Source organism: Hippopotamus amphibius, chromosome 9 (genome assembly GCF_030028045.1).
Source record: "Hippopotamus amphibius kiboko isolate mHipAmp2 chromosome 9, mHipAmp2.hap2, whole genome shotgun sequence".
NCBI classification, from domain to species: domain Eukaryota; kingdom Metazoa; phylum Chordata; class Mammalia; order Artiodactyla; family Hippopotamidae; genus Hippopotamus; species Hippopotamus amphibius.
Genome location: NC_080194.1, coordinates 41,648,864 through 41,669,820, shown reverse-complemented (window position 1 = coordinate 41,669,820; position 20,957 = coordinate 41,648,864). Strand labels below are relative to the sequence as shown.

Genomic DNA, 20,957 nt, shown 5'->3' with positions numbered 1-20,957 from the left:
CCGCCCTCGCTGTCTGCGCATTGGCAGGCGGCGCCGCCACTCTAGGCCCGCCCTGTTAGTCATTGGACCACAAGTCTTTTGAAACCGAACGTGAGGGCTGTCTTTGCGAGACGCGGAGAGGGGGAAGAGGAGGGACGGAAGGAATTAGGAGGAGGAAAGGGGAAGGGAAGTGGGCGGGACACGAAGTGCCGCCCCTCGTCACCGCGGTTGGCTGGGAGAGAGTCATGGCGTCACACAGGGCCCCTCGAAGTGAGCTGGTGAGTGGCTACATCGGGCGGAGGTGGGAGAAGAGTGATGACGCTATGCTGAGGCTCCGCCCCCTTCTTTGGAGCGGAGAGTCTTGGGCTGCTGAGGCTCGGGCCAATCAGAGTGAAGGCTCCAGGATGGCATGGTAACTATTTTACCCTTCCTTTACCCCAGTCCGCGGGCGGTGATGGGAAAACCCCCCCCGTCGTCCTGCCCTCACTTCCTGGCCAGACCATGTGCGGAGCCGGAGGGACCTCCTAGGAGGTATATCTGCGTAGCTCGCCTGCAGCTGGTCCGAGGCCCCAAAACCTGGCTTCCTGTCCCCTGACCCATGCCAGCCCCAACACAACCTTTCCCTTTCTGAGTCCCTAGAGTGGTCGTTAGGAGCATTAGAGATGCCTTAAAGGAATGGCTCAGCTTAGGGTTTAGTACAAATGACAATTCTTGGAACTTCTTTCTCTCCTCCAGTTTAGGAACCCCTACTTATTCTTAAAGTCTAGTTGAAATGTTCCCACCTTCTGTGGGATCTCTCCCAGAGAGTTGGGGTAATGCTTGCGCAGACCTCTGTTACAGCCTTGTTACTTTGTATTGTTATTTACTTTCCTATCTTCTGTGCCGGGCTTTTGGAGGTCAGAGCTTCATTTTCAAGCTGGTGTTCCTTTTCTCCAAGGCCTAGCCCAGAGAAGAAGCCTTATATTTCAAGGGGATGGGTTGAGTGTGTTCTAGAAACTAGATCTAGTGACTGAGGGTCCCACACAAAATAGCAGGGACTGTGCTCAGAAAGCAAAACCTTTTAGGATTACCCCTCCATGTCCGTCCTCCCTGGGACATATCAATACAAAATTGAAATGGGCTCTGCCCAAAACATAAAGTTAAATCACTCTGAGTTTTCAGTGGTGGCAAGGGATTAGAGAGACTTAATCAAAAAGTAGAGTGATCAGGTGGTAAAGATAAAACAAGAAAATGGATAGGAGAAACCTAGTACTTTGTAGATGTTCAGTAGATGCTTGAAGGAAGAAAAAAATAAGTATATGGATGGTCAAATAGTAAAGCTAAACATCTGACTCCAGACACTTTCCCCCAGCTCCTCCATCCAAACATCACTCCTTTCCCTCCACCCTCCCTCACCTGTGCTCAGCATCAGAAAGTCGTTAGGTCTCCCTGGAGAGTTACAGTAGCTTCCTCACTGCCCTCTTGAACCTTTGACTTCTCATCTTCCAATCCTTAAACCCAACTCTGTTTAAGCCTCTCCTCTACTTATTTATTTCTAATGTCCCTTAGGCCAGGCACACAGCATAGGTGCACAGTAAATATTTGATGCATGAATGAGTGAATTATTTTCTTAAGTAGAAAAGAAGTATGGTACTTTTGAGTCAGACAACGCTGGGTTTAAATCTGAGCCCAACCATGTATTAACTGTATGAATTTGGGCAAATTTCTTAACCCCTCTGAACTTCAGTTTCCTTGTCTGTAAAATGGAGATAATAACTGTACTTGCCTTGCAGAATTGTGAGAATTAAATGAGATAAGGCATATGGTACCTGGTACACAGGTACCCTCAATAAATGACAGATATTATTTGTATTCTTTAAAAATATTAAGGAATTCCCATCCTAAATATTCTAAGTCATGGATTCTGACACAGAAAAGGAGCTCAGAAATATGTCTTGTGTGAGTGAGTATGTTCAGTCCAGAGTACTAGCAGATGTGCAGGAGCTGGGCCCTTTAAGTAGTGTATTCTTATTGGAAGACTGGAGGGGGAGACATTGGACAAGGAGTGCTCCCAGGAGGAATTTCCTGTGACTACGGTGATTTCTAAGTAGCAGGACCTCTTGTTAGATATTCTGATAGGCATGTGGCCCACAAGATTATCATTCCCAGGGACTTCTGCCCCAGGAAGAATTTCTTTGTGGGCCAGGGCTTCCTGGGCCCACATACTCTTACTCTACCCAATTCTCATAACACCCCCTTTTGATTGTCATCATCTGCCTTCTTCCCCTCTAAAGCCAAGGAGTTTGGTGCATGTTCACAAAAGCTTGCAGAGCCAAGCTCTGTCCTGGGCATCAGGAGCCCAGAAATGTCCACTGCTCAACACTCTGCCCTGGCCAAAAGAGGCAGAGCTAAGTAAAGTCCATTTCTGTCCTGGGAGTTTCCAGTCTCTCTCACACATGGCTTGAGAATTCACTCTATGCAGCTCTGAAGGATTGATGCCCAGGGAGGAGAGAGACCTGTAAGGACTCTAGAATCTTAAAAAAGCAAGAGAATTCCTTCCAGACAAATGATTCTAGATTTCTTACATGATACATTGGAAAGAGGAGCAGAGTTAGATTTAAACAGATCTAAATTCAAGTCCTAGATCTGCTACTTTTTAGACCTTGCACAAATTACTTAATTGTTCTGTGCCCCAGTTTCCTTATCTATAAAGTGGGCACAATAATTTGTTTCATAAGGTGCTTGTGAAGGTCAAATAAGATCATGGAATTTACAAAGGATTGGGCCCCTGTTTGGCATGTAGTAAGCACACAGTAAATGTTGATTTCCTTCTTCTTTTCCTATAACTTGGTAAGAAAGGGTGATGTTTATAAATGGTATAATTAGATTTATATGAATCTTGTGTGAATATCTTTGACTTTTAACTAGAGTATTTAGTCAATTGCATTCAACGAATTTACTGGTATTTTTAGGATTTTATCTAACATTTTAGACTTTCTAATTGCCCCTGGTGTTGTTTCTGTTTCTCTCCATTTAAAAAAAATGTTTTTTAAAATTTTTGTTTTTTGGTAAAAATAACTGCCATTTACCGAGGCCCAGCTCTTTGCCAGATTTTTTTTAATTGAGATACAATTTGTATAATATAACATTCACCCATTTGAAGTGTACAATTCAGAGGCTTTTAGTATATTCACAAGGTTGTGCAACCACCACCACTATATAATTCCAGAACATTTTCAAAATCCCAAAAAGAAACCCCAGACCCATTAGCAACCACTCCCCATCTCCCCCTTCCCCCAGCTCCTGGCAATTTACTTATCCACTTTCTGTCTCAATGGATTTGCCTATTCTGGACATTTCATATAAATGGAATCATAAAATATGTGGTCTTTGTGTCTGACTTCTTTCACTTAGCATAATGTTTTACAGCTTCATCCATGTTGTAGTATGTATCAGTGCTTTATTCCTTTTTATAGTAGAATAATATTCCATTTTATGACTATACCATATTTTGTTTATAGATTCATGAGTTGGATGGCATTTGAGTTGTTTCCATCATGAATAATGATTATTCCATTATTCCACTATGAATAGTACTGCCATGGACATTCTTGTACAAGTTTTTTGCAGACATGTGTTTTCAATTCTCTTGTGTTTATATCTGGAGTGGATTTGTAGGGTCATATAGTAACTCTATGTTTAACTTCTTGAGGAACTGCCAAACTGTTGTCCAAAGTGGCTGTTCCATTTTACATTTCCACCAGCAATGCATGAGGGTTCCAATTTCTCCACATCTTTACCAGCACTTGCTATTTTTTTTGCTTTCTTTTTTAATTATAGCCATGCTAGGGGGTATGAAGTGGCATCTCACTGTGGTTGTTTTATACATTTCCCAAATAACTAATGATGTTGACCACCTTTTCACGTGCTTATTGGCCATTTAAACCTCCTTTCTTGCAGTCTTTTCGATTATTTCATTTTTCTTCCTGCATCAGTTTGGAAATTAAATTCTTTTTCTATTATTTTAGTGATAGCCCTAGAAATTACTACATGCATGCCTAACTTACTAAACTGTCATGCCAATCAATACCTTTATAGGAAGGGTAGAGTTTGCTGAGACAAGAGGAAAAGATGCATTCCAGGCCAGATGAACAGGGAGAACAGAGATGTGGGACCCCGAAAGAGCTCAGTGTATCCATGGGTGCAAACTGTGGCTTCATCTTAGAAGTGGTAAGAGAGCTAAAGAATGTTCTATAGAACAATGAAGATGTAATTACTAATTGAGGCAGAATGGAGCTAGAGCAAGATGTGTGAGCCTAAGGTGAGTAGTTTAAAGCCATCCGAGAAGGATGTCTCTGCCATGGAAAAGATCTCTGGGAAGAAAAAAAGAACACTCCTCCTCAATCCAGGAAGACTTTCCTAAGGCTGCCCAGGAGGCAGGGAAGAGTTTGGCCTGAAGCTGGAAGCTTTTAGCACTGTCTCTGTCTCTGCCACTTTACCTACCCCTGAGCCATGCTCTCTCTGCCTCCACCCTCTATCCCCAGCAGTCATTTTTCAAAAGCCTTTCTTGTAGTTCCTAAATCTCTTCTTGATATATCTAAATCCTGCCTATCCTTCAAAATCCAGTTCAATTAAATCAATCTAGCAAATATTTTCAGGGCTCCTACTGTATGCCAGTGCCTTGGCTAAGCTGAGAGAGTCAGAAATAAATGGAACAGGTGGAGGTTGTGTCCTTAAATGAGCTCCCAGGAAGGTGGGGGAAACAGGCAACAAATTATTTTGCTTCATTGTGGTTAGAGCCCTAATAAGGGTGTGATGGAAGGCCATCCTAGGCTGCCTGTGGAGTGGGGGTGGGGTGGGGTGGGGGGTGGCAGATCATGGTGAGTAGGGAGAGATAAGAAGGAAGTTAAGCAAAGCTCCATGGAAGAGGTGAATGCAGTTAGAATATAAAATATGTGGTTGCTGGAGTAGAGATTATGAAAGATGTTGAACACCATGCTAAGGAATTTGTCCTTGATCCTGAAAGCCATGAGGATTTACTACTTTGCCACAAGGGTGGAACATGATCAGATCTCTGATCATAGCCAATGTGACTAATGGGGAGAATGATGGAGAAATAGGAGGGAAATGAAGGAGAGCTACAGAATTTCCTTGATAACTACATCCCACATTCACTTCCCCTCTTACATTGCCCCATGCTCCTGGGGGCTGGAACATCCCTGAAAACAAATGCTCAGTCAGCTTGGAGTATCTGGTATGTAGATGTGAAAAGGGGAGTGGAGTGGTGATTGTGGCTCATGTTTGAAGATGGTGGTGCTGTTTCAGGCACAGGCCTCTCTCGGGTATGTCCAGGCACCAGGTAAACCAGCCAGGAGGACAAGAGACAACTGGAAGGCTTCAATAGCAGCAGCAGCTACTTGGACGATGGATAAATGCCAGTTCAGCAAACACTGAGCACCTCCTGAAGAAGGGCGAGGCTGGATGTTAAGATGCTTGTTCAATTTCTTTATCTGTAAAATGGCTTTCATCAAACTTGCTTCATCAGATTATTAAGAGGATCAAATAAGAGAATGCATATATAGTCCCTGGCACATAGTGAAAACTCATCTTCTTCCACTTTTCCTTACATAAATTGAATAGGTGATAGGCTTTCAAACTGACAGTGGAGGAAACAGATTCAGAGAAGGTCAGTGACAGCTGAGGTCAGAAAAGGCTCAATCAGGACAAGTTCAGTCTATAGCTGACACTAGTTGTCATCAACCTTGCACATTTCTATATTACCTCATCTAATTCTCACAACAACATTATATAATGTGGATATTCCTAAAACCATTTTACAGATGAAGAAACTGAGACTCAGGATGGTATGGTGGAGAAGTGCCCAAATCACCAAAGAATTAAAGGCCAATTAGAACATCTCAAGTTTCAGGCATTGGGCAGTAGTCTAGAGGCAGGGAGAAGGGACCCAGCCTCAGAAAATGGTACTTAGAGCCAAAGGAACAGACAAGGGGTCAAGACAGGTAACAAGAGCCAGGAGCAGGCAAGTGTGGGTTAGAGCTAGATGAAGAGCATGACATAAAGCCCCAAGGAAGAAAACATAAACCCAGTTATCAAAACTAAATGGGAGTCGTTCTTTTAGTAATGTTTCACTAATTGTTCATTTGCCCTGGGACCTTAAAGGACAGGGTGGAGGGGGAGATTCAAGTCAAGAAAAGTATTTTTTTAGAATAAGACACCCCCCCGTAGGCTTGGACCCACAGGAATGAGCAAGATATCTCTGGGTCCTCCACCATTGCCCAACCCAGGGCCTGCCACAGAGGGGGCCTAGGCTGGGTAAATGAACAGCAGTGGATGCATGAAAAAAAAAAAAAAAAAAAAAAGAGTGGATGCATGCAAAAGGGCTTTTGGCAAGTTAATCAAATTTGGGCCTCTGTTTCCCCATCTGCGAAGTAATAGCTGTAGCTACCTTGTGGGAATAACAGTATACAGTGATTAAGGGAATGACCTCAGGTGCCAGACTGGAATCCTAGTTCTGACACTAGCTGTGTGAGTAGGTAACTTATCTTCTCTGTGTTCCATTGGTGAAATGGAGATATTAATAGTATTTACCTCATAGGGCTTTTATGAGGATTAAATGGGATAACATAAAAAAGTAGAAAAGTGCCTGGGACACAGAGGATGCTCAAAATGTGCTAATTATTACTGTGTGGATTTAAATGGGGAAAATGTGATGGTAACCGTGCCTAGCTCAGACATCCTGCACCTGCTGCAGTTGCTCTGACAACCCCACATTGTAACTGTAGGAGGGATTACTGGTCCCTTCATTCTTTTTGCCTGTTGAGGAAAGATGGCCTTTACAAAGGTTACTTTTTTCCCCCTCAGGTTACTTTAGGGGTCAATTCATGGTGGGGAAGGAATCCTAGCCGAGGGCTGGTTTCTAGGGATCAGCGCGCTCACCGTGAAGAGAGACCCAGGATCGAGTTTGGTGGCAAGAGATCCGCTGTGTTATGATAGGCGGGCCAGGGCGCCCTCTCCTGATCAAATGCGGGAATAGCTGTGACCCAGAGTTTCTGGGGTGGGCACCACGAGATCCCACTCCCTGTAATGTGCTCTCCCCTTAGCTGAAATACCCCGATTGGGCTCAAGGGAGCAAAGTTTGGGGAGGGGCGCTGAGACTGGGGCCAAACTGGTTTAATGTTTCAGAAGTGCGAAACTGGATGATTCGTCTAAATTGGAGTGGGAGGTGGGTAGAGAATGGGGTCAGGAAATGAGAGAATTCGGGGCCCTATTGAGTTAATTTTATGTTCTTTCAACAGGTGATGGAAAGCAGCTGAGAGGTAAGGTGACAAGGTGGCTTGATCCAACGTGGCAGACCCAGGTGTCCAGGGCTCTTCCGGCTGCCCCCATGCAGTCGGAATTAGTGGGGCAGACCAGGCTGGATCGGCAGGGCATGAGGGGACGCCAGATCAAGGGGGGCTGCCCGGGGTCCGGAGCCGCAGAAGCGGGGAGGGGCCAGCAGAGGATCTGGGAGCCGTTTCCTCCCCAAGTTCCGCCGCAAGCGTGCCGGCCCCGCCCCCGCCGTTCCCTCTCCAACCCGCCCCCCGCCGCTCGCCCCCCGGGCCCGGCCTGGGCTTCCCTCGGGTTCTCCGGGCCCCCGGCCTGCGCCGGCGCGGCCTCCTCGCCGCCACGGCCTGGGTGAGTACGGGGATGGGTGTGCTGGACTGCTGGGCAGTCCCACTTGGGGGAGCTCGGCCACGCGGTTTGTCCTCCGCAGGGCCGGGCCCCAGGCTGCAGGGGTCCTGGTGCCTGCCCAGGAACTGCAGCTGTCCCTGCTGGGGGAGCTGACCCCTTTCCCCTCTGCCTCCCGACATGGGCCCGACGTGCCGGGGTGGGCTCTCCCGTCTTCACTCCGCAGGCACTCCTGGTCCAGATTCTTCCTTAGGTGCCCAGGAGGGAGGTGTGGGGACTTTGCAACCCTTTAGTTTCAAGTCCCAGCTCTGCCAGCTGTTAGCCTGTGACCTTGAGCAAGTGTTAACCTCCCTGAGCCTCACTTGCCTCTCCTGTAAAATGGAAATATACAGGCTCTAGCCCCTACCTCATGGAATTATGGTGAGGATTAAAAGAAACAATGTATATCTAGTGCTAAGCAGGGTGCCTAGTACTCAAAGGCACCCAGTAGGTATGGATTTGGACTGGAGGCTGAGAAGATCTTTAAGGATCTTTGGAAATAAGGTAGGGATACTCCTAAGAAAGCGGTGTTCAGTTTAAGGGGTACCTGTGTGGAAGTTAGAGTTGACTGGGGCTGAATAGCTGCCCTTCAGATAGTGAGCTCTCTGTCCTGGGAAAGTAGAATGACCTAGATGGTATGGCCTTATTAGTAATCCAAACCACATAATCCCATATGTACAACTGTGAAAACAGGCCCAGAGTGGTTAGGTGACTTGCCCAAGGTCACACAGCTAAAAAGGAGGTTAGGCATACCTCCAAGAAATGCAACAGACTGTTCCTCAAACCTTATCAACCCCTGCCATGGGCACTGCCTGTTCATTCCCTGAGGATCTGGTCTTTGGTTTGGGGGTCCCGGTGATTCCTGAGGGAATCCAGAGCAGCTGGCTTCAGGAAGGGTTGTTGGAAGGGGGGCTGGTACCATTACAACCACAGAATCTGGGTTCGGGCTGGGTGGGGAAGGTTTGGGGGATGATCCAAGGAATGTAGGAATGTTCGTGGTGTCAGAGCCACTTCCACCACTCCTGGGAAAGCCCCGGCCCCAGAAGGAGGAAGGAGATTGTGCAGCTGGGCCCGGCTGCCTGATGGAGCCTGGCAGAGAGGTGGGTGGAGGCAGGTGGATGAGAGGCCTACCCACCTGGCTTGTTACGGATGCCAGGAGGCCAGCCTCCTAGAGGTCAGGGTTCTTGCTGAGGGCGGGACTGGAGGGAGTCCTGAGGGCAGGGTCGGGAAGAGCTGGGAATTGGTCTCTGGGCAAGGCCCTGGAGTCCAGAAGGGCCGGTTCTTTGTGTATCTGGAGTCTAGAGCCAGCCCTAGTTTGGCACATTCCAAGGAAGGCTTTCCCTCAGGCTCAGCATGTGGCTTTGAGAAAGGACCTTCCTCTCTTTGTGTCTTTAAGATGGGAACAGGGCTGACTGACTCATCTATATATTTGGTGTTTTCGTTTTTTTCCTCCTATGGACAGGTACCCCTTTACATTCTCCTCCTAACCTGACCTAACCTGACCTCCCTGCCCAGTGCCCTGGCCCAGAGAGGAAAGGGTCAAGGAAGGCCAGAGGTGCAGTCTGTGACACTGTGAGCCCCGTATCTCCCCACTGATGGCTCTTCCTTCTCTTTGCTATGTGACCCTGAGCAGGGTCCTGCCCCTCTCTTGGCCTCGACTTCCCCTTCTATACACCGAGGGAAGCTGGGCTAAGACTGCTGGTATATGCTTGGCTAGTAGTATAGTGCCTGACCCTAGATATCATCGTCTGAGTTGGGGGGTGGGCGGGGAGGACCAGTCCTCAGGAGCCCTTGCCTAGTCTCCGGAGTGGGGTGGATAGCCCCTGGGAAGCCTCCAGAAGCTGACCAGGCAACTCTCTCCAGCAAACAGCAAGCCCAGGCTAGCACCAGGCCTGATTCTGCAAAGCCTTTCACTCTCAGAGCACGTGAGGCAGCGGGTGGGGACAGGCTGGGGGTTGAGGCTCTGCTGGCTTCCATGGAGTCCTTGCCGCAGTGGACTGTGGTGCAGGCACGCAGGGCACACAGAGCTGGGAAGGAACTGAAGGTGCAGAAGGACCCTGGGCCGGTGGGTGAAGCAGTGAGAGCTGATAGGAGGCCCTGAAACATGGAGGCTCCAAGGCCTGAGGGAGGAAATGGGCCATTCTGTCCACTGGGAGGTTTTAGGATTGGTTCCTGAAACAAGAGAGACTAGTTGAACCAGCTCCTGTAGTCCTAGGCCTGTCAAGCCAGGCATAAGGATGAGAAGTTTTCCCAATCTATTCAAGCTTCATCTTAGCACAGATTTGGTTCATTGTCTTTCCTCTGAAATTGAGGGTGAATGTTCTCATGGGATTTTGAGTCCATCTTCCTCATCCAGGGCAGTAGCTGTCCAAGCTTAGGGGTTAGGTGGCTTCTTTCTCAAACTCCCCACCCCATAGCATAGCTAAGCTGAGGACTGAGCACAAGGGCTAGCTTCACCACTGAGTCCCAGCCTCACTACTTCGGGCCCTGACAGCACGCCACTCCACCCCCAGGTCTGACAAGATGTACCAGGTCCCACTGCCACTGGACCGGGATGGGACCCTGGTCCGGCTCCGCTTCACCCTGGTGGCCCTGGTCACGGTCTGCTGTCCACTTGTCGCCTTTCTCTTCTGCGTCCTCTGGTCCCTGCTCTTCTACTTCAAGGAGACTACGGCCACACACTGTGGGGTAGGGCTTGTGTGTGTGGGAGGGTGCACTGTTACCTCATATTCAGGCCCAATCAAATCTATTTTGGCTCCTGATGTTATTGTAACAGGATTAGCCACCATATGTACTGGGCTACTGGGGGGACGCCTGCACATTGACGTCCCAAGGACTAGTCTTCCTCCACTTTCCATGGAGGTTGTTGGGGGCCAGGGTCCCTGAAGTTGGGCATCCCCAGAACCTAATCCTTACTTCACAGACGGGCAGATTCATCAGCCTCAGGGTTTTCTGGGGGACAGAGAATAAGACTGGGCTAGAGGGCATTTGGGGCCTCTTCGTGTGGTGGCACTGTGGGCTGTGCCTGTCTCTACAGGAATGTGATTGTGTATGTGTGTGTTAACTGTGAGGGACATGACTGTGATGGCTTTGAGTGGGGTATGTGTGTGAGAGAGACTATATGTGCCCGTCTGGTTGGGGACCTGATTATGTCTGTGTACATGTGTTTTCTGGGGTAGGTCCCGTGACCTCTGTATAGGTGGCCATACACCCTCTTGGACAGGGATATAGAGTGCTGGGCCAGAAGGAAAGTTGTGAGAGTTCTTTCTCTGTAGGTTATTGGAGTAAATGGGGTGAGACCTCTGTGGACCTTTGTTTTCCTCTTAGTTCATCCACTGACTCTGTATATTACCTGAGATTCAGAGACTGAGCCTTCAGTTTCCCCATGTCTGACAGGGTTGCTAATTCCTGTCCTCCTTCTCAGAATTGATGTAGAGCTCCAGGTAGAGGAAATAGGAAAGTGGTTTGGGAAATGCGAAGGGGGAGGAGCAGAAGGAGGAAGAGGAAAAGGAGACTGCCACGTTGGAAGATAGGGCAGGAGGGGACGTTAGCCAAGGGTCTCTAGGTGGGAAAGAGGCAGAACCTGGACATGGACCCTTGGACTAGCCTCACAGAGAGCTCAGAAGGCCCCCAATCAGCTGAGCTTCCCACCTTCGTATAAAGAGCATTTGCTTGAGAAAACGGGGTACAGTCAGGAATGGGCTCTGACTGGCAGGCGTGGGGGCCCACTTCTTTTGTTCATAGGACTTCAGGTTTTCCCTCTTCTTGATTTGTAATGGGTAAATGTGGGCCTTGAGTTGTGGGCAGCCAGTCTGGTGAGGCTTAGGGCCGGGAGCTATCAGAAAGAACAGGACTGGAAGGAAAGGGGGTGACCAAGTGAGCTGAGGGGGAGGGTCAGAAAGGATCCATCCAACAGCCTCTCCTTCTCCATCCTCCATGGGGCCAGCTTAATTACTCCCTCCTCTGGGTGCCCGTAGTTCCCGGTATTCTCTCTCATATCGTTCTGTCATATTATATTTGTGTCTCTCTTCTCTACTAGGCTGGGAACTCCTTGAAGGTGGGTACTGCATCTGAATCAGAAAGTGTTTGTTGAGGGACTTCCCTGGTGGTCTAGTGGTTAAGACTCTGTGCTTTCACTGCAGGGGATACGGGTTTGGTCCCTGGTCGGGGAACTAAGACCCCATATGCCACGTGGCACGGCTGGAGAAAAAAAGTGTTTGTTGAATAAATGGATAGGACACCCCAGCCCCACCAACACACACACACATATCAGCTCAGCACCCTGGATAAAGGAAGGCATGATATAATCCAGTCATAGTCCGTACAGAGAATTATAGTATTTGTATGGCATATGGAGTTAGATGGAGTAGGCTGTTTGCTCTGGTCCTCATGGCTGGCTCCAAGCGATAATGGGATCAATAACCTCAGTATACTTAAAACCCATTCTCAACATACTCGTTAGGGAGCTGAGGCATAGGTAGCTGCTGGAGGGGTACCTGGCCTCTCTGGGGCAAGACGAGGCCTAGTGACCCCAGGGGTATTTTGTTCCTACTCCCTGGGACTCCTATGCTGGATCCACCTGGGAATTTTCATGTATGCTCTGAATTTCTCACCCAAAGTATCCCAGGAATGGCCAACCAAGGATAAAAGGAGTAGCCTTAGTCTATAATTATCAATAGATGACTTTGCCTCTACTTGCACATCCCCGGTGATAGGGAGCTTCTTTCCTCCCCAGGCAGTTGACTCCAAGGGGACTTAGTAACTAACAATTAGCAAGCTCTATCTTATAGTGAGCGTACACTCTCTTTCTGCTGAAATCTCAGTTCTGGCTCTGGCTCTGGCTCTGCTTTGGGACCCTTGGAGCTACTTTTTCCACCTGGCTTCCAGCCAGCCCTGCAGAGATGGGAAGGCAGTAATGGTAGGGGAGGAGGGTCCCCTGAGTTTACTCTCCTTAGGTAGCATAGCTCCAGTTCCTTCAGGCAATCCTTACAAGATATGTGCCCCCGGACTTGGCCCAGTTGATCATTCTTCTCTCCTGGCCCTGATATGGACATAGGACTTCATATGGCCTGGGCAGTACAGCCAAAATCAGGACTGTTCTATTCCTGTTACGGGCTGTTAGACCTCTGTGAATGAGCCTGAGCTGCCACTAACTGTTTCTGCACAGGTACTGGTGGGACACTGATACCTCACATTCAGGCCTGTCTAGATCTCTTTTGGACCGTGAATCTATTTAAGATTAGCTAGCTCTCTGATGGGGCCCAACAAACACATTCAGTCCTGCTCCAACAGAAAGGGGCTAAATCCTATTCTGCTTTCTCCCTTTCCCTTCCCCAAAACCTGCTTACATCCCTGGACCCAACCCTTAGAAATGTCCCCACCCCCATCTCTGGCAAAAGGATCTGCTCTGGGTCGACCTTGGCCACTATCATTCTTACCTGTGCAGAATGTTCTGGGATTTATTACTTGGCCTTGTTGGTCATGGGAAGCTTGTGTGCCCTGGCAGGCGTGGAGATCTGGGCTCTGTGGGCGGGAGGCAGGCCCTAGGGAACTGGGGGTGGGACCCTCCAGTCTTAGAGCAGTCTCAGTCTGGCTGGAGCCCTCAACCCAAGCCCCGGATCCTTCAGCACCCAGTGTGAGTGTCGCTTAGTGCGCCTACCCCAGCCCTGACCCCCTGATGCTGAGCTGGACTGGTGGACTAGAGTTCCCTTAATGGAGGGAGGTCTGAGGCCCAAGGGGAGATTTGGGCTTTGGCCTCTTAATACAAAGCCATCTCTATCTGCCCTCCAGAAAGAAGCCTAGCTTGAAGGGTCGTGGTGGTCGGGGCAGTGGGGGTGGGGGAGGGAGTTCTCTGCTCAGAGGGAGAAGGGAGCAGAAAAAGCCCAGCCACCTCCGTCTGGGTCTGTCCTTCCTGGGTCTGGCCTGGCACAGCACGCTCAGCCTGAGCAGAGAAGGTTCCCGTGACCCTCAGGTTCCTGAAAGCCTTGGATTGGGTGACATGGTCTTCTCAGAGAGGAAGGAGATAGAGGTCTGGGCCTCCGGAGGGACCCTGGTATCTTGGGGTCAGGGTACTGCTGGCCTGAGGCTTGGATCATTCTGAGCCTGGGGGTGGGATGGCTGGAAGCCTGTGGTCCCATTGAAACAGGTTATGGGGCCCTCCCACTGTTCCTGGTTGAACGTGGGTGAAGAGCGGGAATGTGGTCAGACGGGGTCAGTGGGAGGGCTCGGGCCACTCTGAGTCAAGTGTCCTTTATCTAGATTACTTGGCCTGGAGAAAACCTTGATCTGGAGTCTTAAGCTATCAAGTGGCAAGAGGCCTTAGTCCTAATGTTTGATCCTACCGTAGTTCTGGGCCTTGGTCTTCCCTTCTGTGGAATGGAAATAATAACCCTTCCACCTCCGACCCTTCTCCTGAGTGGGTATGAGGGTCCTGGGAATGAGGTGGGCCATCGGAGCTCCCATGTCCAGGCCACTGGGAGCCTCTGTTCTCCAGCCGCTTCAAGAGGTGAACCTATAGGACCCGTGTGCCAAGGGGATTCCTAGTGAGCTGACCCTGCCTCTCTCTGCTCTTCTTGTCCCATCTAACTCTGTACCTCCTCTTCTGCACTGCTTTCCTTTCTCCCTTATGCCCTTCCTGCTCTTTCTACTCTGGCTTTTCTCTATACCCTGAGGAGCCTGCTCTGGAGAAGGCCCCACTGTCCTAGGCCCAGTTATCCCCACCAGGCTCCACGTTGTGTCCCTCGCCCTGCCTGGGCAGCACTCCCTACAGGATGTTCTCTGCGGCCTCCCAACCCTTGGACCCCGATGGGACCGTGTTCCGACTCCGCTTCACAGCCATGATCTGGTGGGTCGTCACTTTCCCCGTGTTCGGCTTCTTCTTCTGCATCATCTGGTCCCTGGTGTTCCACTTTGAGTACACGGTGGCCACTGACTGTGGGGTGAGTGCCAGGCTCCCCAGCATCTGGGTCAGGGCCAGGTCAGGAGATGGTGATAAGGGTGGCATCAGAGAGTACAAGAGAAGGCGGAGGGGCAGAGAGGGGAGAGGGATAAAAAGATGGTGGGGGGGAATTTGGGGAGAGAGACTCAGGGAAAGTAGAGTCACAGTCCTCCAAGAGTAGAGGAGGATTGTAGAGGGTACAAGGGAGCAGAGGGGGCTTGGGGGAAGGGAAGAGAGTGGGAATAGGCAGGAGAGATCGTGAGAAGGAGAAGGGGGCTGAAGAAAGACCACACTGGAAAGGAAGCCAGGACTGAAGAGCTAAGATGGGCCAGGAGAAGTAACAGGTGGCTTTAGCCCAGACTAGGGCCCTGACCCGAGAAGACCCCCAGCCCTGCCCTGGGTTCTTCTAGCTTGGTTTCTCCTCTGGCAGTCTCAGGCCCCATAATGTGTGTCCACTCAGAGCTCTGCCAGCAAGGAACCTAGAAGGAGTTCCAGCCTCCAAGAGCAGTCCATCAAGCCTTTCCTTAGGGCCCAGGGGTGGAGGTTCTGTGTCAGGGGCATGGAATTGAACATGGACTTGCCTTTAGATTTTTTTTCCTACAAGAGACAGACCTAGGCACAGTCAGTCACAACACTCTAAGGTGAAATTCCTTCTGTGATAAAAGAGAGCAGAGGGATGCTGGGCCCAGAAGAAGCACTTAACCCGGCTTGGATGGCTTGGACGTTGGAGACTTCCTTCCTGGAGGAGGGGAAATTGTTGCTGTGGGGGTGAAGAAGGATCTTTGTGAGTGCCAGGCTGACAGCTTTTGATTTTAACCAGAGGGCTCTGGGGGCCTTTGGAAAGATTTTAAGCAGGAAAGGAATATGGTCAGATTTGAGCTTTAGAAGACCCTTCTGGCTCCTGAGTGGAGAACAGATTTAAGGGCAGGAGGCGAGAGTAGGGAGACCAGTGAGGAAGCTCGTACGATCGCTCATGGTACAGGGGATACCAGAGCTAAGATGGGAACTCTGAGGTTAGAGAAGAGAGGAGGGAGTCCAGAGAAGAGAAGCAAGTAGAATTGACAGGAACGGGAGTTTCTGTCCAGTTGCCAAGGGGTAGGGAGAGGGAGGGATGGTCAGGCATAAAGAAAAGTCATCCATAATTTCAGGGGACTTTTATCTGAGGCCAAAGGAATGAATCGCTAATGGGGAAACGTGAGGTTCTATGGTAAGGAGGGTTTTGGACCTTCTCCCTCTATGCCATGTGAATTTCTGATCGACTGCCCTGCCATAGATCCACTCAGCCCTGTCTTCCAGACCAAAGGGTTTCTAGGGGAAGGAGGTTACGCTCCTCTCTCTCAGCACGCTGGGCGCTGGGCTTGCGGGGGGGTTTGCGGCGAGCTGTGTGCCTGGGCTCTGATAGCCCCTGCTGCTGCTTCTCGTGGGCGTAGTTGGTGAGTGGGAGCTTGTGTAGATGGGACGGCGGGGGGGGAATGTGAGTATCTGTCCCCGATTACGCGCGTGCGTGTGCGTGTGAGATGATGGAGGCAATGCCTGCGCTTAGAATCCTGCCCCCGCCCCTAATCTGAGAGGAGCTTGTGAGGGTGGGACGAGCAGCCGCAGGGCCCTAATTCTCTCACCCTCCTGAGGCATCCCCCTGACTCTGTGCCGTCTCTACCCCTTACCTGTCTCCCAGCATCCGTCAGGGCTCTGGGCCCTTGAACGCTCTGGGCTCTCCCAGCCAAGCCTTAGATGTCAGTACTGTTCCCCTTCAAGTCGCTGAGATTGGGGCAGGAGTTTTCAGAAGGAATATCCTAGGAAGCAGAGGCAGCACTCCCACTAACCCTACTCAGGGGACCCACCCAGAGAGGCAGAAGAGTCAAGGAAGGAGGCGTGTAGGTCTCAGAAGTGTCCAGTCGAGATATGACGCCCACCTTTCACTCAGAGGTCGGCCTTCCCATGTTCAGTAGCCACATGGATCACAGCCTATTTGCAGGCTTTTCAGGAAGGTCTGTCTTCTGGAAGCCATCGCTTGTACTCACCGTGTGCCAGACGCCTTGCATACATGACATTTAGTGTTCACCATCACCCTGCAAGGTAGGTGATGTCATCCCTATTTTGCCAGTGAGGAAATTAGAGCTCAGAAAGGTGAAGTGACTTGCTCAAGGTCCCCCAGCTAATAAAGGCAGAGCTGGGATGCAGACCCGAGTTTGTGTGGCTCCAAAGCCTCCGTGCTGCCCTTCGCTGATTCCTCAGAGTGAATATCTGAGCCTGGTTTCAAGCTGTGGCATCTCAAGCCACGGCCTTGGTAGCATCACCCTCTCTCTCAGAGTACTGCCCTTAGCTTCCACGGACAGTGCTGAGGGGAATCCATCTCCTTCTCTGTGAATGCTTGTGAAGGCCCTGGCTGGTCCTGCCCGGGCCCACCCCTGCCCTGTGAGCTGCCTCCGTCATTCCTGGAGACCCATTCAGCATCCCCATTGGGAGAAAGGAAGGGGTCTTCCAGAACTCCATCTCTGAAGACGGGTCCTGCCAGTCACAGCAGGGTCATTCCCTCTCTGGGTTTCTGGGCTCTGGCACTACTCTGCCTTGTGTTGAAGGTCTAAAAATGTCCATGGAAAGTGTGGGCAACAGACTGCTAGCTTCTACAGTCATGGACTCTTATAGAAATGCAGATTCTCAGGTTCCAGACCTTCTGCATTCTCACACAACCCCAGGTGAGTTGTATGCATGTTAAAGTTTGAGCCGAACTGCTCTAGGTCCACCCCCAAGTCTAAGAGATCCTCCTCCCATTCCTGGCCTTCCTGTTCCCATCAAAACTACTATTCACCCATGCCCCATTCTCTCACTCTCCAATATAAGCAACACACCAGTCCTTGCAGCTATGTAATATTATCTCCTCCTTCCTCAACTTTGAAGGGTGACCGTCTTATTTCCATAAGGAATGAGGAACTCCTGGCTTTGAGAAAGATGGCTGAGAGATCCATAAGAACAGGGTCATTTTCTTAGACTACCCCCGGTTAGGAGCACCCACTTTCTTAAGCATGATCAGTGTGGGGGTATCCTTCTAGCCCAGCTCTACTAGGATCTCACAGCACCCTCGACTACCTCAGTATCCCTGACCGGAAGAAAAGCGAAGCTGGGAGCAGTCAGGAACAGCTTAGCTGGGCAGTGAATCCAGCGCTGTCCCAAGGAGACTCAGATGGTCTGTGACTTGTTTCTGTCTTTGGGACTGAATCTGGGATGCTGGGCTCATGGACCCTCCCACAGGGCCTTATCCAGGTCACAGCCCTGTGCTGTGGGCTCAGAGAGCATCTGAACCTGTCACCTGACGGGAGATGGAGACCGTCCCACTCTGCCCCAGCACAAACCCCAGGCTGGCTGGGGAATGAGAACCAGGCAGTTTGGGGGCCCAGGACCTGGAAGGGGAGGTCTCCCTGGAAAGCTCTGGGGCTCTGAAGGAGGGCTGCCTGGAGGGAGGGGACTGGAGCAGAGCCTTCTGTGTGTCAGGGTGATCACACAGAGAGAAAGATCTCAAGGTGGGTGAGGCCGGCAGGGGGCTGGCGTCCAGATGGGTCACACCTCTCCAGGTGCCCAATTACCTGCCGTCGGTGAGCTCGGCCATCGGCGGAGAGGTGCCCCAGCGCTATGTGTGGCGCTTCTGCATCGGCCTGCACTCGGCGCCCCGCTTCTTGGTGGCCTTCGCCTACTGGAACCACTACCTCAGCTGCGCCTCCCCGTGTCCCGGCTACCGCCAGCTTTGCCGCCTCAACTTCAGCCTCAACGTCGTGGAGAACCTCGCGCTGCTGGTGCTCACCTACGTCTCCTCTTCCGAAGACTTCAGTGGGTGCCCAGACAAGGGACGGAGGAGCGGGGAAAGGTCTGGGGAGGGAACGTCCCTGCCCCCTCCGCCCTGGGACCTTCTGCCGCAGGGCCGTGGGTGCTCCCTGCGGTGCGTGCTCCCAACCCTCCTCTCCCCCTCCAGCCATCCATGAAAATGCTTTCATCGTGTTCATCGCCTCATCCCTCAGTCACATGCTCCTCACCTGCATTCTCTGGCGGCTGACCAAGAAGCACACAGTAAGTCAAGAGGTACGGTCTACCCCTAGAGGGGCTCCAGGTGGCCCAGAGGAAAATCAAGACGCTCGTCCGCAGGATGCGGGTCATGGTGAGGTGGGAACTGGAGTTCTTTTGTGAACTTGGGCTTGGGGACGAGTGGAGGGTGATTGGTCAGAATCTGGGGCTGTGTTTGGATAGTATGGGAAACTGGAGAAGAGAAGAGGCAGAGGGTCCAAATGGGAGTAGAATGAGGGGCAGCACCCAGGCCGCAGTGGGTCAGGAACAGCATGTCGGGGTCCATGGCGTTCCTGACCCCCCACCCCAGCCCCCTCATACTTTTCTTCTCCCCACCGTATCTGGAGGTGTTGGGTTGCTGGGTAACTCCAAGTAACTCTCATACTCCATCCCCCTGAATTGGGAGGGACAGGGACCCCCACTGCTCCTTGGCCTCAATACACCCCCAAATGCAGGGGTATGAAATGTCCGTCATTCCTGCGGCCCCTGCCTGTGCCCCCTTCCATGACCAAGGGAGGTGAGACTCAGCCCTTAAGAGTTGGGGCCAAGAGGGGAGGCTGTCCGCACACATCTAACAAGCGGCAGAGTGATCGGGCAGCCCATCCCCTAGGATCGCAAGTCCTACAGCTGGAAACAGCGGCTCTTCATCGTCAACTTCGTCTCCTTCTTCACGGCGCTGGCTGTCTACTTCCGGCACAACATGTATTGTGAGGCTGGAGGTGAGGCCGGGCGAGGATCGCATGGGTGGTCACAGTGGCTATGGGACAGCTGTGGTGTTTTCTATAACGTGCAGTGTGGCAGTGGTCTTGGGGGCTGCCTGCCATTGTGTCCTCTGTGCAGTGATGCAGTGGCGGTGATCTATCAAGAGGCCCCTGGGGGAAGCAGGCTTATCATGCTCTGTTCCTTGTGTCCTCACCACAGTATACACCATTTTTGCCATCCTGGAGTACACCGTTGTCCTAACCAACATGGCGTTCCACATGACGGCCTGGTGGGACTTCGGGAACAAGGAACTGCTCATTACCTCCCAGCCTGAGGAAAAGCGGTTCTAAACCCTTCTCTGCTGCTGAGGAGGAGGCCCACTGCCCAGGAGCTAGGAACAAGATACCACTCTGGCCTTCCCTCACCCCGTGTCCTCTCTGAGCCCTACTGGGGGAAGCTGGGGGAAAGGGGAAGAAGGGAGGAGGGGCACAGGACAAGACTCTACCCAGCCCTGCTGGGTTCTCCTTTCCCCCACCCACGTGAAGGCACAGGGGCCTTCAAGCAGCACCACCCGTACCTGAGAAGCCCCAAGAAGCTGAGCTGGCAGGAGAGCTCCACCATTTGGTGCTAAAAAAAGTCCTGAGGTTCATAACCACCATCCGCTTCTTGGCCTTTACATAGCCACCCCTCGCTGAGGTCAGGGACCACTGAGCAGTGGCTGTTACCAGAAAACCACAGCCATTTCTCCCCACGGGGCCATTCACTAGACTCGTGTCTAATGATCTGCTCTGCACATTCAGGCCTATGACCACAGTCCCCTGCTAAGGTTGCCCAGGTGTCCCAATCCTGACTTCACTTCTGATTTGTTGTGTGCCCTTCCCTACCTGAGCCTCTGTGTCCATGGGGATGATGGGGGTGGGGGGAATGGGAAGGCTGTATCATTTCCAAGGACTCTGCCAGTCTGTGCTGCTCTCTGTGGAGGTGGTGTTCTGTACCCAAAGGATGACCTGCTCCAGAAAAAGCACTGGCTCAGTCTGTATTTCCCTTCCCTTCTGAAATCACTGGCTTACAGATGCTTCCTCCTTGGCAAAAGTGCCAGGTAGAGGGGTCAGAGGCACAGATTCCTACCCCAACATGGGCTCTCTGGTGTCCCCCTGTCCTCCCTACTGCCTCAGGTCCTGTGCTCCTTTGGTTGTATATTATATTTCAAAGGAAAATAAATTTTTTTTGTTTTTGCCAACAGTCTGGGCGAGACTTGCTTGTTTGGGGGCTCGTCTGTTTAATGGAACTGAGGAGAGGGACAGACTCCAGGATGGAGGGAATGAGTCCATAGGAGGGTATGATTCCATGTGGCATCACCCGCCCCCACCCCCTTAGGCCTGTCGTCTCCTGAGGCTGGTCCAAGCCTGGATCTGATGAGCAGGAGTGACTGAGCTATCCATGTCATGACTCCAGGTCTGGAAGCTGGGATACCTGGGAGCGTCTTGGGTTGAAGGAAAGGCCTGATTTCCAGCCCCAACTCTGTCAGTAAAGATTTGTCCCCTTGAGGGTGTAAGGGGACAGCTCTCAGATGCATGAC

General features: G+C 51.2%; 1 protein-coding gene across 17 annotated transcripts; it reads left to right on the top strand.

Annotated features, from left to right (window-relative positions):
* The first annotated feature begins 318 nt into the window (after positions 1-318).
* On the top strand, positions 319-20,609 carry PGAP2 (post-GPI attachment to proteins 2). Of its 17 annotated transcripts, none has more exons than XM_057748113.1 (8): positions 319-391; positions 7,275-7,295; positions 10,200-10,374; positions 14,444-14,624; positions 18,193-18,445; positions 18,588-18,694; positions 19,287-19,395; positions 19,598-20,609. In XM_057748113.1, exons 3-8 carry the CDS (start codon positions 10,241-10,243, stop codon positions 19,726-19,728), a joined length of 915 nt encoding a protein of 304 aa, XP_057604096.1. In that variant the 5' UTR covers positions 319-391; positions 7,275-7,295; positions 10,200-10,240; the 3' UTR covers positions 19,729-20,609. The 17 variants fall into 17 exon arrangements, 15 of the variants coding, with proteins under 15 accessions (XP_057604096.1, XP_057604093.1, XP_057604084.1 ...); XM_057748110.1 differs by lacking the exon at positions 14,444-14,624 and adding an exon at positions 11,726-11,743 and having other exon boundaries at positions 321-391; XM_057748106.1 differs by lacking the exons at positions 319-391; positions 7,275-7,295 and adding exons at positions 7,547-7,653; positions 9,149-9,751.
* Positions 20,610-20,957: the final 348 nt, after the last annotated feature.